The sequence below is a fragment of the Octodon degus genome, unplaced genomic scaffold (genome assembly GCF_000260255.1).
Source record: "Octodon degus isolate 3935 unplaced genomic scaffold, OctDeg1.0 scaffold00039, whole genome shotgun sequence".
NCBI classification, from domain to species: Eukaryota; Metazoa; Chordata; class Mammalia; order Rodentia; family Octodontidae; genus Octodon; species Octodon degus.
Window position 1 is genome coordinate 12335092 of NW_004524615.1, and position 16088 is coordinate 12351179.

The 16088-nt window shown below is 48.0% G+C and overlaps 1 protein-coding gene across 2 annotated transcripts in view; it reads right to left on the reverse strand.

Annotated features, from left to right (window-relative positions):
• Positions 1–2754: 2754 nt before the first annotated feature.
• The window catches only part of Clybl (citrate lyase beta like), a 250878-nt gene continuing 237544 nt past the window's right edge, over positions 2755–16088 (reverse strand). For both annotated transcript variants that reach the window (XM_023715243.1, XM_023715244.1), the window contains exon 8: positions 2755–4045. In XM_023715243.1, the coding sequence (XP_023571011.1) occupies positions 3938–4045 (108 nt within the window). In that variant the 3' untranslated portion in view covers positions 2755–3937. The remainder of the gene's footprint in view (positions 4046–16088) is intronic.

Consider the following 16088-nt stretch of genomic DNA (forward strand, 5'->3'; position numbering starts at 1 on the left):
GGAGACTTTTTCAAATGAACATTCTGCAGCTGAAACCGGGTCGCAGCGCAGCACAGGACACTGCGTCACAGCGGTTTTTCCTGTGGGTGGCTTTTCTGTAAGGTGCGCTGCCAGATAGTTGCTGGTATTGAAACAAACCTGCAAAAAGGACGACAGCAAACACCCATCTGCGAACAGCACAGAGCCGCGGGCGCCCCTGCATCAGCTCGCAGGTGCGGGAAAGTAACTCGCTTTGCGTTGTGGTCGCTCTTGTTTCAGCCACACCTGTCCCTTCCGGCTTAGGACCGCTCGGAAAGGAAGGATCAGACTCAGACCGAGACTTTAACGTTAAATGTGGGGTCCAGTAACTGCGTTCCTCGCTGCTCTCTAAAGCTCTGGAGGGGAGAGGAGCTGTGGCCCCACATCACTGTCGCTGTCCCCAAGCCCGGGTGGGCAGCAGGAGCCCTGCAATCACCGACTCGTCTGATTCCCTGGCCTGGCCAGTATTCATATGCAAAGGTTTTGATGGAAATTTTATAACTGGTTTTGTGCCATCGATTATTTTCCTAGGACTAGAGAAGAAAAAAATAATGGAAGATTTTGGCTGCAAGATAAATAGAAATGCTAAAGGCAAAATGTCTTTCTGATTAAAAAGCCTCGAAATCCCCAAAGGATAAAATCAATTTCTCCAAACTCCAGCAAAACTATTGGGGGCAGAGGTGTTGGTGATAATGACACGTCTATTTTAGAGAAGGGTGACAAGGGGTGACAGTCACACAGTTGTCCTACCGACCCGGAAGAATATGCTAGGCAAGTGGCAACTTTCAAATTCATAATCTGGGGTGGTGAAGTCTTCATTCGGTAGGATCCCCTGTCCCCAGCTTGTCTCCAGAGGGCAGTGGGTAGCATTAGGAAGGAAGATCCCCAGACCTGCAGAACTCCCTAACTTGTGCTCTGTGGACAGTACCCTGGGCGTGTCACTGGAGTCCCCCTCACCACTTCAATAAAACATGATGGTATTGATAGAATCCTCTATACATTAAAATGAGGTTGTCACAGACTGTCATTAAGACCTCAGTAAAACAATGAAGACATTATTGCCCCCCCCCTCGGGCAAGGTATTAGGGGAATAAAGCAATCTACACCACACGGGTCCTATTGAGATTAATGAAAAAATTATGCAAAAAAAATCTCAATTTCATTTTCCCGTGACAGGGCTTTGCATCCATACAGTCCATCTCGCCTCGCACCTGATGATTTATTAAACTAATCTATGGTGATCACCCTGATGTTCTCAACTCAATCTTGTCCTGGCTCATTTTCTAAGTAATTGTTTCTCATTAGTTCTGATAATGTTTTAATAGTGTTACCCATAATTTAGCCTTCAAGAATTAATAACAAGGGGGTAATCTAGAGAAGCGGCTTGTGATGAGAGACGCAAACCATAAACAGGTATGGTTTTTAATTAATCTGATTAGCTCTGAGGGGCAAGCGTCACGCTCTAGGTCAGCAGGGCCTGGATGCACAGTCCCTTCACCCAGCCCTCCATCCTTGCCACCCGCAGCACCCAGAGGTGTGGGTAGGCACAGAGGGATGGCTTCTGAATCCTGGCACCTCCTGTTCCTGAGCTGTCTCTTAAGGCCTGAGGTACACTGGCACTGTGGCTGTGAATGACTCTTCTGGGACTGTGGTCTCAGTCTCATGGTCCTCCCACAGTTGGGATTACTGGGTTATGATGCTGGGGAGACTTAGTAAGGTGGCGTTGGGACCAGTGCGAGGGAAGCTGCCTAAATGGACGGTGAGCTAGGGGCCCCAGGGCCTGAGGCTGGCAGGGCAGCAGGCCAGGTTGCTTTTTCTATGATCCCAACACTCTCTACTTTCTTCTTTGAGACTTCCTGTGGACCAGCCCTGAAGCCAGGGGTGCCTGGCTTGAGGAAGCCTTCTGTGTGGGGTTGGGGGCTGCCTGCATTGTTGGGGTGGAAACCGGAATGCATACCCTTTGCTCCTCCTACCAGAAGCTCCTGTGACCCCTCTTGGCATGTCTCTGGCCTTCCTTCTTCAGAATGCTTGTCCCTTACTTTGAGCAGAGACTATGCAGACCAGGATGTTCCTGGCTCCAGCCCAGTGGCTCCCCAACCTCCAGCTGCAGTCTGGGCTGAGTCTTGGCTGGATGCTGTTTGCCTCTGAGTCTGAGATGCTGCCTCCTCTCCACACTCCCCAAGGGAGGGTGGCTTGGCTGCTACCTGCTTTTGCAAAAACTACGGAAGCACAGGATGACCCAGGTGGAGGGGACGATGCCCTACAGAGGCGGAAGGCTGCACAGGAAAGGGGGCTCACAGCTCACCTTAGGCACTGGCTCCCTGAATCCCCTACTTGGGAATATTAGTTGGCATCTCAAGAATGTCTGTCACCTATATAAGTTCATTCTGGAGTCCGTGGACAGGAGTTCCCCTTCTGCCCTTCCCAGACCAAGTTGTGACATCTCCCCACTTGGTCCTGGTGTCATGATGTCCTTGCTTGTGACAGTTCCTCACTCTGCTTACCTCTCTGAGGGCTTCTTGAGGGACCCAGGGAAGTAGGGGGAAAAAAGGAGACCTCTTGTTGGGCCCACGCTTGAGGCCATGAAGGGAACACACCAAGAGGGCGTAGGAGGAGGTGAAAAATGAAACTGAAGAAACAACTGTTTTCTATTTACAAATTTAAATAAATAGAATGGTCTTCCCCGCGGTGTTTGTCTAAGAGTAGCAGGTCGCTGCTGTGTAGGTCGTGAAAAGGTTGGTGCAGAGTTTAAAACTTCCCATTCTGTTAATTTCTTAAAGAACAGTCATCCAGAGTCTCAACACAAAAGCTCATGATTTAATGAGGAACAGAAACAAAATCTCTGATTGTTGGTGTTTCAAACTTCATTGGCGTCCTCTGGCACGCACAAGCTGATCCTCTGCAGCTTCAATACCCTTTAGCCTTCAATATAAGAGTATGTGCTGAATGGGGAACAATGGCCGGTTGTTATGTTTATTTACCCTTACTACAAGCTGGGTTAACCTCTTCAAAACAGCTTTACTAAGCCCGTTAACCACACCACCCATCTGACCTGTAGCCGCATCTCTAATGTGATGCAAATCTTGCAGGGGGCCGTGCGCACCAGCCTGGTGCCCTGGCTTTGTGTCGATGTCGGGGACGCTACAAGTTTATGGCCGAGGGAGCCCTGTCGCCGCCATGAATTTACAGGGGAAATGGCCTCGTTGGTGAACAGTTAAAGTGGGAAATAAAAGGGAGAAAGGACAGCCTTGTGTTCCTACACATTTATTTTTTAATTGCCGGTAACTATTGACCCAAAGCATTTACCCCATGAGCTCTCTCGGGCTCACCATCAGCCTTCCGAGGGTAGGGGTGGTGCAGTTGGGGGGTGGAGGTTAACAGTAATCAGTTTGGGAAGTTTATTTTTAGAAGGTGGCTTTACAGGCCTATACCATACTCCATAATGTTTTCCGAGGGGTCTCTATTTTATAGGATTGTTATTGAAATACACCCCCCAAATTTTACCCTTGTTTTTTAAAAAGCCTGGCCTTAAAATTACCTGTGATGTCAGCCGTACAGATGAACAATGTGACAAACATATACTGCAAGGGGAGCACAGGATTTGACAAAGATCTGTCTCACGAAACACCTAACTTCCACCCATGTCCGCCTCCTTCCACGATTTTTCTCTTTCCATGAAATCATCAATCCACATTTGCAATCCATCAATAAATGAAACTAAGATCATCATAAGCTTAAAGGATACCAGAGGAAGAAAGCTCAGTCTTAGAGGAATAACTTGGCCAATAAGACAACAGCAAGAAGAAGAACCGCCACAGCAACTGCCCTGTAAATGCGGCCAGGCCCCGATCGGGCGTGCCTGCGTACCGTCTGGTCTTCCGAAGCCCGCCGTACATGCTCAGCCCACCTGATGAGTGCTTCATCTAACAGATGATTTTTCCCTGATGGATGTGGCAAGCGTAACAATGTTCTGAGCCTGCTTCAGTAACGGCATGTCGATCATACTCCCTTGGAAAGTAAAGGCTCCCTGCAAAACACAGAACACAAACTTCCTGAGAGAATGCCTGGAAATTACAGGCTTCCTTTCTGCGCACACTTGTACCACAAGAACATTTTTAGATTCCACCTGAATTACACTGGCTTTCTTGCCCAACTTTCGAGAGTCGAAGTAAATTGCAGGGGAAAGATTTCTTTTTTCTCCCTGAGGAGGAGGGGAATTTAAAAAAAAAAAATTCAGCATTTTAATGGGGAGGGAAAAAAGTCAGATGCCAAATATGGGAAACCATTCATTTAACTCTTGAAATCAAGCAGAAAACAACCAAAGAAAAATTTAAATAGTTCATTATATGACTTTAGAAATATCGAATTGGTCTTTAAAAGCAGTAATATGCTCTGGCAACTGATTATTATTTTTAAAAACTGTATTATCAGGTTAATGTGAAAGGCATCCTCCTTGTACTGACATAATTGGGAGGTGTCACATGTGGTGCTAAGCACCTGCATGTCAAGATCGTATTGGGTAAAGGCCACGAGCCTGCCGCCATGCTTAGGAAAGGGGAGCAGAAGGACCAGAGACAGGCCATCTGTGGCAGACAAATCACAGTTCTGGTGAGGGCTGGGACTAGAAGGCATCTCTGAGGTCCTGCTATCTTCTCATTTTGCAGGTTCATTTTCCTCCCTTTTACAAATACTTATTCCATGTGTCATGTGACCTAGGCACTGTTCTGGATTAGAAAACTGAGGCCCAAAGTAGCTAAGGGATTGCCCAAAGTTATGAGACTAGGACTAGTTGGAGCTATAATCCCAGCACTCTGGGATGCTGAGGCAGTACGATTCATAAGTTTAAGTTCTGCCCCAACAACTTAACAACTTAGTGCAACTGTGTCTTTTTTTTTTTTTTTTTTTTTTTTGGAGGAACTGGGGATTGAACTCAGACCCTTGCGCTTGCCAGGGAAGCACTTATTCTACTGAGCCATCTCCCTGGCCTACTATTCCATTACTTAATGTTCTTTTCTTTCCTTTTTTGGGACAGGGTCTCACTATGTAGTTCATGCTGGGCTCAAGCTCACTGTGTAGCTCAGCCTGGCCTTCAACTTGCAGTGATCCTCCTGCCTCGGCCTCTGAAGTGCTGGGACAACAGGTGTGCGCCATGATGCCCAGCTTTTCATTCCTTGTTCTGCTGTAACATTCACAGCCCCTCATCTCCACTCTCCCATCTCCTCTTGGCAGGGGAGCAGGCCTCTTTGAGACCCACACCCTAACCCGAGCAGCTCAGCCCTTCCTAGGTCTCAGGTGCACGAGCACGGCACTCCACAGCCAGTTCTGCCCTAACTCAGGATTTCCAGGGCGCTGTGCTGGGCCAGCGCGAGCAGAAGGTGCTCACTTAGGGTGGCGCACACACGGGGTGGAGGTGAGGAACAGGGACCTGCCAGGGCATTCTTAGCGAGGGCTGCAGCACTCAGCTTTCCACCAAGAGGCTTAATTAGAATTTTCTCTCACTGTGCTTTCGCATAAACACCTGTGCAGCCTGCAGCCCTGGCCTTCCAGGAACCTTCCCACCCTCTCGTTGCCCCGTTCACGAGCTCTTTCCAGCCTCGGATCATTTAGTTCAGCCTGAGTCCAACCAAGTCTGAGTGAGTCAGACTTTATGAATTTGGCATGAGGAGGTTCTGAGGCTACAGGCTGCAGGACTTGGGGTGTGGACCCCATGCTGCTTTACAGGGCGATCGTCTGGTTTTCTTACTGGAGTAAACGAGGAAGACAAAGGCCTCTTGGTTATCTGTCCACCCAGTGGATTATGGCCCTGTAAAATGACACATCTGTCCTGTGATGGCCTGAATAATAGGCTGGAGGAACAGAATTCACATAGATGCACACGGAATCAAAACGCTGCCGTTGGGTCTGTGCCATGGTGCCGGAGAGTGTGCTGCCTTCCAAAAGCACATCAAAGATGACAAGTACTTCCTGTGGCTTTTCAGGACGGGGAGATCATTTCTTTCTTCTGTTTTGCTTGATTTCCTTTATTAAAGTGGAAAATGAACAAATTTTTGTTTCCTTCAACTCTGCAAACTGAGGACTTTAATGTTTCAAGAATTAGACTGCCTACACCAGCCATGGCAGTGCACACCTGTGATCCCAACGCTTGGGAGGCTGAGGTAGGAGGATCCTTCCAAGTTTGAAGCCAGCCTGGGCTACAGAGTTCGTGCAAAAGCAGCCCGAACTACATAGTGAGCTGTCTCAAAAAATGAAAAGGGGCCAGGAGTACAGTGGTACAGTGCCTGCCTGGCAAGCACAAGGTCCTGAGTCCAGTTCCCAGTACCCCTCCAAGAAAGTCAAAAGAGCTAGACTGCCTAATGTGAATGTCCTTCTGCTTTCATGTTCTAGTCTATACTCTGGCTGTTTTTAAAATACTGCATAGAGATCTACATAGAAAATGTAAATAATCTTTTTGGTCAGCATTTGGTGAAAATATGTATTTTGTCAAAGGCTATTTGGATTTTTAGAGAGTTTGAAATATTCCTTAATGAATGATTATGCAGGTTTCTGTTTCATAGCCCAATAGTTTCTTGAAAAATAGCCCAATTTTTCTTGAAAAATTGGCAAAGCCATTTCAAAAAGTATGGGGAGTTCTGTCAGCCAGAAGATTCAGACTGTCATTGTACTTAAAATGCCTTTAAATAGTAACTCACTCATGATTAAATACTTTAAAAATCCTGACAACAAAGTAATATCTGTTGTAATGTTTTTAGTGCTTACTAGTGCCTGGACCCAAGTTTAGGGCTCTATGTGCTTGTTCCATGTAATACTGATATTATCTGCCCCCTTACTAAATTCTCATTCACTGTCTGTCTGTCTGTCTGTCTGTCTGTCTGTCTGTCTCTCTGCTACATGCAGTGGGACTGACTATAATCCAAGCTACTCGGGAGACTGAAGAACATAAATTTGAGGCCAGCTTTGATTACAGAGGGAGCCCCAGCCTCAAAATATAAAATAAATAAGGACTGGGATGTAGCTCAGGGCTCCTTCATTTCAACCTCACTGAAAAGAAAAAGGTTTGTTTTTCCCTTTTTGAGACAGGGTCTCGCTGTGTAGCCCAGGCTGGCTTCTAAAGCCATGGTGATTGTCCTGCCTCAGCCTCTCGAGAGTGAGGACTATAGATGTGTGCCCCCACAATGTGCTAAAAAAAAAGGGCTTTTCCCCCTCTTTTAAATTTTGATTTAAAAAAAAATCACATAATTACTGTCTTTGCCATTTTTACACATACAACTCAGCAGAGTTAAGTGTGCTCCGGGGCTGTGTGACAGAGGTCCAGACCTTCCTCTTCCAGTGCCGAGATTCTGCACCTGTTGAGCAGCCCCTGTCGCCTGTCCACAGCCCCTGGTGGCACACTGCCATTCATTTCACTCCCTTTTCTATGTTTTGCCCCCATTCCCCATTTGCAACTGAGGAGACCGTGGCAAGGAGAGCACAAGAGTGGGCAATTCTGCCCTGCAGCGTGTGAGTGCAGAACAAAACCAACCTCTTCTTGAGTGCTCGAGGCTGGCGCTCTTAAAGGCTTACCAGCTGAAAGATGCCTGAGCATGTAGCGCAGCTGTGATGAGTCCTGGTGTGCACAGAAGGAGCTTGAAATGCAGATTCCCGGCCCCTTCTCACAGGGCTGATGCAGACACCTGGGGATTGGCCAGGAGCCCTTCGGGGCTGCTGACACCAAGGGGCCGAGTGGCCGGGAGCGGCTCAGCCATGCAGGGCTGCAAACCCCAGCTGCCCCAGCATTTAGGAAGCAGTGCGTTCCCTCAGAGGCATCAATGGCCCACAGCCACCCTCCCCCATGCCTCGTCGTTCACCCACTCCTTTGTCCACTGTAGACTGGGCAGATCTTTGGGGAGCTGCTAGGAGTTGGGGGGTGAGCTTGGTGCCTGCAAGAGGATTGGGGTCTGCAGGAGCGGATGGGTGCCACGCAATGTGCCAAGAATCTGAGAGAGCCAAGGGATGGCAGTGGCCTCACCCCTGCCAGGCTGCACAGACACACAGATGTGCCAGTGTGCCCCTCGCATCCCACACAGCAGCCGTGCCCGGGAGGCCCCGGGAGGCCCCAGGGAGCGCGACACAAGTGCTGCAGTGTCTGACCGTGTAACCCTGGCTGATCACTTAGTGCAGACTTCAGCACCCAGGCTGGACTGTAGGCTCTGAGCGAGAGGGACCGCACTGCACTGTAGATGTGTCAGCTGGGCAGCCAATTTTCTACCACCGCAGTCATTTCTGGTGACAAGACAGACACTGAAATAACCTTGCCATCTTCAGAGCCTGAAGCTCCCCTTGGGAGGACCCTGCACGCTTGCAGGGGAAGGTGGTGACGCTGGCAGTGGTGACTGCATCTCTGGGAAACATTCATACCTTTTGCGTTTCTGGCCCTTAGTGCTGGAGGTCTGTTCTGTCTAGGTACTGAAAGCGGCACCTGCTAGGTGCACACACTGGCCCAGTGCTTCGGCAGCATGTGCTGGACTCTGCCGCTGAGCTCCACCCCAGCCCCAAAGTGACCGGATTCTTTCTGTATTCACTTTGTTGTCAACTTCTTGGGATGTCAGAGTGTTCTCTCCACCACATTCTGATCCCAGGGTGCTGCAAGAGAGACCCCTGTGTCGGCACAGTCCTCACAGTCTCTCCTCTTCAGGGTCACACCCTTTACCTGTGTCGCATTGCGTCTTTCGCTCAGGAATGAGTATTTATCTCATGACACTTTCTAGTGAAGTCCTAATGTTTTAAGTCTATATTAGCAATTATCAAATTTCTCTTCAAGCTGGGCATGGTGGTGCACATCTGCAATCCCAGCACTTGGGAGGCTGAGGCAGGAGCATTGCCATGAGTTTGAGGCCAGTCTGGGCTACAGAGTGAGTTCAAGGCCAGCCTGGACTGTATAGCAAGACGTTGTCTAATCCAACCACTGCCCCAGGGGGCCAGGGAGATGGCTCAGTGGAATAAGTGCTTCCCTGGCAAGTACAAGAGCCTGAGTTCAATCCCTGGTTCCACAAAAACAAACAAACAAACAAACAAACAAACAAACAACCACTGCCCCCCCCATTCCATTTAGGATCTTGGTTGTGTTGTCACTTGGTGAAAAAAATTTCCCAGCCTCCACCCTGACATGACCTCCTTCAAAGTGGTCCTTCCTTCTAGCAGTGCCCTTGTCCCTGACCCTCCTGCAGAACTGGGCGGGGGGGGGGGAGGGGAACAGCACCCCCCAGGGATGCTCCTGGCGCTGCCTCTCTCTCCTTTCCTGCTTTCAACCCGACCCACTTGCAGAGTCTTGGACAGGTCCCTGTGTGGCCTTGGGGATCCTCACAATTTGGTTGTGACATAGGTTTTAAGGCTGGAAGTTTGGCCGCTAGGCCTCAAGTTTAGTGGAATTGTCTCTGCTGGGATAAGATGTTTCTCTGTGTGTATGTGTTACATCTTCCTAATTGGGATCAAGCTGTTGTCTTCGTGGTTCGGGGGGTAAGGTCTTACTATGCAGCTCAAGCTGGCCTTGCTGCGATCCTCCTGCCTCAGCCTCTTGAGTGCTGGATCACAGGCACGAGCCCCCCAGCAGCTGGGCCTCAGACCATGGTCTTTCTAAAGTAGATCTGATGGGTTCCCCATTTGCTAAACCCAGCCTCAGCCCCCAGTGCACGTACAGAACCAAGCATGGTCTCTTTCAGGCCTTGCCCTTTCTGTCAGCCTTGAACCCTGCCTGCCAGTCCAGGAGGCCCAACCCCCAACACGCGAGCACACATGCACACGCGGGCATGCGCACACCCTCTGTGGTGTATGCCTGTCCCTGTGCCTGGTGAGCTCCTCCAATGCTCCCCGGGGTCAGGAGCTTCTGGCCCTCCTGGCAGAAGCCATCACTTCTCCCTTTCTTCCCTCTCCTCCCACTCAAGGAAGCCCTGCCTGTGCCCCTGGAGTCCTGCGTGGGTGGCAATGCTGGATTCACACCGTGTTGAGAGCCCCTGAGGTCGTGGTCAGGTCTCATGGACCTGTAGCTCCCAGTCCCTGTACTCAGAACACCCTGCGAGCATAGGAGCAGCTCTGTGAAGGCTGTGTGGACAATGATGAAACCACACACAGGAGCCGGGAGTGTTGGGGCAATCCCAGCTCTGGGGGAGGCTGAGGCAGGAGGGTCGAAAGTTTGAGCCCAGCCTGGGCATTACAGTGAGACCCTGTCTCGAGACAAAACAAAACCAAAGAAAGGATGGGACACAGGAGATGTACCTCAGTACAAAGGCTGACCACTGCCAGTACCACCAAAATAAAAAACAAAAAACAACTAAAGGAAAAGGAATTAAGAGAACTCGTATGGGCTTTGCTGAATACGGAGGCTGAAGTCCAGCAGTATGTGTGGGGCTGGACATTGTTTCCCTGTAACTTCGGACTGCAGGAATGGAACCAGCTTTGTGTTACACACCATTGCAGGGTTCCTGGGTCACCTGCCATGGGTAGCAAGGTCCCATCTAGGTCAGTCCCGGGGGCCTCCATGCCCCCATCACGCACACACCGTAGAAGGAATCACTCCCAGCCCCCAGTGGCCTCCATTCTTGTCTTTCCCTTCTGTCTTCCCGTGCCCTCATCTTTCTTGGGTCTGGAGACATTTACTGGCCAGTTCGCAAGACTCTTGCCCCTCCAGCAGGACAGTGGCGCTAACCTTGAAAACGTCACGTTAGCCTGGGGTCAGGTAAACGCCCGCCAGTGATAGAGGGTGTTGCATTGGGGGGCTTCCGGGCGGAGGGACCACAGAGAGGAACCATCAGTGCCAGGGAAGGCTTCCCGGACAGCACCAGTAACAACTGGCTTTAGAGGTCAGGGATCCCAACTGCACGTCCAGGGGGCCTGGCGTGACAGAGAGAAGTGTGTGCGGCCTGGCTTTCTCTGTCCTGCAGGAGCCCAGGGACAGGACACACGGAAGGCCCTGGTCAAGGCACTCCTATGGCTGGTGGGTTTCTCTAGGGCTGAAGGACAGGGACCCCATCGGAGCCTGAATCCGAGCAATCTGGCAGGAAGCGCGGTGCAAACACTGGCTCAGTTCCTCATACCTGCTTTACAATTTTTTTTTTTTTTTCTGAACCGTGGATTACAACTCAGGCCCTTGAGCTTGCAGGGAAGCGCTTATTCCACTGAGCCATCTCCCCAGCCTCTTGCTTTGTAAAAATTTTACAAAATATTTTCAAATTCACTTTCTGGGAAGGCAGGATTATTTCCATTTTATTGATACAAAAATTAGGGTTCAGGGGCTGGTGAGATGGCTCGGTGGTCTAAAGCACCTACTTAGAACAAGCTTAACAAAGCACAGGGACCGCGGTTCAATCCCCCAGCACCACATGCCAGTCAGCCCCACGAGTCGGCCACACACACACACACACACACACACACATAAATAAATAAAATTTTAAAAAATTAAGAAAAAAAAACAAAAAACAAAAAAACTAGGGTTCAATATCTGTTAAACCTATGTAAGGAATTTACAATAAAGATAAACCTAACACTTTTACCCCAAATCTCAAACTCTTGACACTACACAGTGAGCCCCAATGTACAGTGGATATCCACTGTACCTATGATTATAGAAAATTTTATTTTATTTTATTTTTTTTAGTGGAACTGGGAATTGAATTCAGGCCTTTGCACTTGCCAGGCAAGTGCTTATCCTACTGAGCTATCTCCCTGGCCTGGAAAATTTTGAATATTAATATACTTATACTTATATACTACATAGTTCAAATTTTTTGATGTAATTTATAAAAATAACTAGCAGGTCTATATTGATACTTCAGAGATATTACTACTAAAGATCAGGGTGAAAAAATATACATAAAGGGCAGATAAAAAACGTGAAAATGGGGGCCGGGGAGATAGCTCAGTAGAATAAGTGCTTGCCTGGCAAGTGCAAGGGCCTGAGTTCAATCCCCAGTTCTGCAAAAAAAAAAAAAAAAAAAAAAAAAAAAGTGAAAATGCAATTTGTATAAATGAATTTGAGAAAAATTGAAATATAACATGTTTTCATTCTGAGGTTCATCTGGAACAACCACTATAATGATTATTTCAGAAATTCTAATATTTAATACTAGGTGAATAACATTTTAAGTCTTTTTTTTGCTGACCAGGGATCCAATTCAGGACTTTGTGCTTGCCAGGCAAATGCTTATGCCACCAAGCTATCTCCCCAGCCTGCTATTTTAAGTCTTTTTTTTTTTTTTTTAAATTTATTTATTTATTTATTTATTTAGTGTGTGTGTGTGTGTGTGTGTGTGGCCAGCTCAGCCCACCAGGGGGTGGGGCTGGCTGGCATGTGGTGCTGGGGGATTGAACCGCGGTCCCTGTGCTTTGCTAAGCTTGTTCTATGTAGGTGCTTTAGACCACTGAGCCATCTTACCAGCCCCTATTTTAAGTCTTAAAAGGAATTCAAACTGATTAGATTAAGAAAAGACTTTTGGGGCCAGGGAGATAGCTCAGTAGAATAAGAGGGCCTGAGTTCAATCCCCAGTTCTGGAAAAAAAAAATTAAAATTAAAAAAAAATTAAAGTATTTTTGATCCTTATATTTGTTTCTCAATATCAGTGATTATTTTATTGAACAATATCTTTAAAACTGTCATAAAGTAGTAAAAAAAAATTATATTACACAACAAGCAATGGTAAAGTCCTTGCCTGATACATGCAAGACCCTGAGTTCAATCCCCAGCACCAAGAAAATAATTAAAAAATAAAAAATAGAATTTTACTAAAGGCTGGGGAAATGTAGAAGGTATTTTTTCTTTTTTTTTAACACTTCAAATGGTAGTGATAATTTGATAGATATCTTAATAATCTTCTGAATTAAAATTCAGCAACCATTTACTCCTACTGCCAGATAATTTACAGATGCTAATGTATCTCAATGTGAAATTTCTAGAAGTTCAGCAGAAGTTGTCAGCAGGGACAACCATTCACGTGGTGCTGACCAGAGTTTGGGTCAGGAGCCGACCCCAGCAGTGGGTGGGCTTTGCTTGGCGGCCCTGTAAGAGGGCCAAGGGCATGAAGTGGGCTTTGCAGCCACTGGGGTACTGTGCCAGTGCCTGGGGCAGGCCCTGGGCTCTGCCTGGCAGCCAGGACTTCGACAGAGCATGGGGACCTGCACCCAGGCTTGGAGGAGGCCTCGTCCCTCCTGTCCCTTCCTTTGCCTTCCACTGCAGCCCTGGCTTTGAAAACTCAGGCCACAGGGCACCCAAGGACAGAGCCAGAAGGTCTTCACATCCCTCAGCACATCTATCTGTTATACAGCGCTGACCCTAAAGAGGATGTTGTGGGCTTGGCTGGTCCACACAGCCCCTTAGTGACACTAGGACCCTTTCCAGGCAGTTTTCAGTAGCTGCAGCTGGAACCCAGGGTTGTGCTGACACTTGGGGAAGAAGGGCCCAGCCTCCTCTCTAAGGCTGCGCCATGCAGTGGTGAGGAGCATGGGCCTCAGGCTCAGCCACACCTGAACGTGACCCCAGGAATACCTGGCTCTGCCATTTAAGCCACAGAGAATAAAGCAGGGTAACCTTGCCAGCCTCAGTCTCTCCATCTATAACATGGGGATGACACTAAAGAGTTGCCAGAAGATTGAGTGAAATAATGCATGCCTAGCTCAGCAAGGCCTGCCATCTCTGCTGCTGTGACATGTTACCCTTCTGACAGCTGCCGCTATCATTACCAATACCAGGGCCCCACCATCATGATTGCAGCCACCACTGTTGCTCCCATCACCCCTTCTGGGCATCAGCCAGAGCCTACTGAAGCACCTGCCACGGACCTGCCAGAGAGAAGCAGGGCATTCGGACCAGGACCAGTGTTATGATCTCTGAGCTGCCGTAAGAGCCTGAGAGACTCCAGTGTTCCCAGAGATACAGGTAGACGCAGACATACTCCTGAAACTTGCCATCCCTCGACAGTCTCCTAAGTTATAAACTTAGCTGTGTCTTTAAGAAGCTAGAACCAGAAATGTTCTGTAGTCAGTGGAGCAACACTCAGAAAAGCAACAAGGATTTAGAAACTCTAGGACCAGCTAGATAGCTCAGCAGACTAAGCACCTGCTTAGATAAGTGCAGAGACTAGGGTTCAATCCCTGTGCCACATGCCATTCTGGGCTCACCCCTGAGCACGCTAAGCCAGCCACTGAGACAGGAGATAGTGGTGCAGGCCTGTAATCCCAGTGGTGGGGAGGCTGAGGCAGGAGGATCACTATGAGTCTGAGCTGTGTAGTGAGACCCTGTACCAAATACATTTAAAAAAAAATTAAAAACTCTATCACCTGGCAGAAATATCCATCAACTGAAGATAATCTCAAGCTGGAAGGCTGGCTATTCTGGAGGAGGTACCAACATGGAGGGCAGAGCTTTTGGGCAGCAAATGGTCAGGGGAAAAGAAAGGTATCTCAAAAACAAATAGCCAGATGTGTTAAACAATAAGAGAGCTTGGGGCCGGGGAGATGGCTCAGTGGGATAAGTGCTTCCCTGCCAAGCACAAGGCCCTGAGTTCAATCCCCGGTTCTGCAAAAAAAAAAAAAAAAAGGAAAGTTAGCTGGGTGTGGTGGTGGATGCCTGTAAACTCAGCATTGTGGGAGGCCGAGGAAGGTGGATTGCAAGTTCAAACCCAGCCCAGGCAATGGAGTGATTTAAGAATACTCTATCTCCACAAATGGACAGGGTCAGAAGCATAGTTCAGTGCAAGGCTCTGGGTTCAATCCCCAGCACTGCAAACAAGAAATGTCATAGAATGCGCAAATAGAGTGCGTAATTTAAACAAGTGGCATTGATATTTTGCTTTTTTTCTTTTTAACAAGAAGCATGACATTATTTAGCTCTAGCCTTATACAGAATATAGAAAAATCCATGTGCTATATTTGGTGAGATGAATTCAGGATTTTTGGAAGTCAGGGCAGAAAAGAGAGCATAGAAAGTCTAAAAGATGGATTTGGGAACACAGCCTGAAAGGCTGAGGCAGCTGAATGGGGTAGGGGTGGGGCTGAGGCAAACGCCTGAGTTAGTCATTGCAATATGGGACAAGCACTGGTCATCTACAGGTGGTCTCAGGGGCTGCAGCCGGCCTTACGTCACACACTCACTAGGGCCCACCAGGGCCACTGTTTCCGGAGCCCCTCTTCAAGCCCATGAAATGCAGGTAACAAGGTTTACCTTAGACAAGGTTCAGGCAGAATGCTCAGACAGGCATAGCTGTGTCTTTGTTTTAAATATTTTCTGAGAAAGATCTCTATAAAAATTCTAGCCAGGGGCCAGGGAGGTGGCTCAGTGGGATAAGTGCTTCTCTGGCAAGTGCAAAGGCCTGAGTTCAATTCCTGGTTCCGAAAAAAGAATTCTAGCCAAGTATGTCACGTAGAAAGCTCTTTACTAAGGAAAACAGGAAAGGTGTTTCTCAATTTGCCCACACCTTAGACTGTACTTTTCTTACTTTTTAAAAATGGCCTTTTTGAAGTATGATTTGCATGCCATAAGATTCACCTATATTTAGTGTAAAATTTGTTTATTTTTTAAGTAATTAGAGAGCTTTTTTTTTGGTATTTTTAGGGAAGGGTCTATAGGGTGTTCAGGGTCTCATTACTAGATCAGACTCTAGTGATACGCCTGTTTACAGCCTCCCAAGAGCTGGGATTACAGGCGTGCTCCATCATGCCCAGTCTCAATCACTGTCTCAGTGTGTCCTGGGTGCAGGGCAGGCAAGGCAGGCCCGGGGATTAAACCCCCGGCCCCTGAGCCTGCTTGCTTGCGCTGTAATCTGCTGAGCTATTTGGCCAGCCTCACTCATTAGAGAATTCTGCAATTTCTTGATTTTTTTTTTTCAGTAGCTATGTAGCTTTCTCTATCACGTCCATCTCAGATTTCTTTTTCTTTTTCCCCCTCAGTGGTCTCTGAACATTGAACATGGGGCTTTACCCTCGTGCCACATCCTCAGATCTCAGATTTTTCTTTTCTTTTCTTTTTTTTTTTTTTTAGATAAGGTCTCACTATGTAACGTAGGCTGGTCTTGAACTCGTGTAGCCTACTGGCCTTGATCATTTTTAAA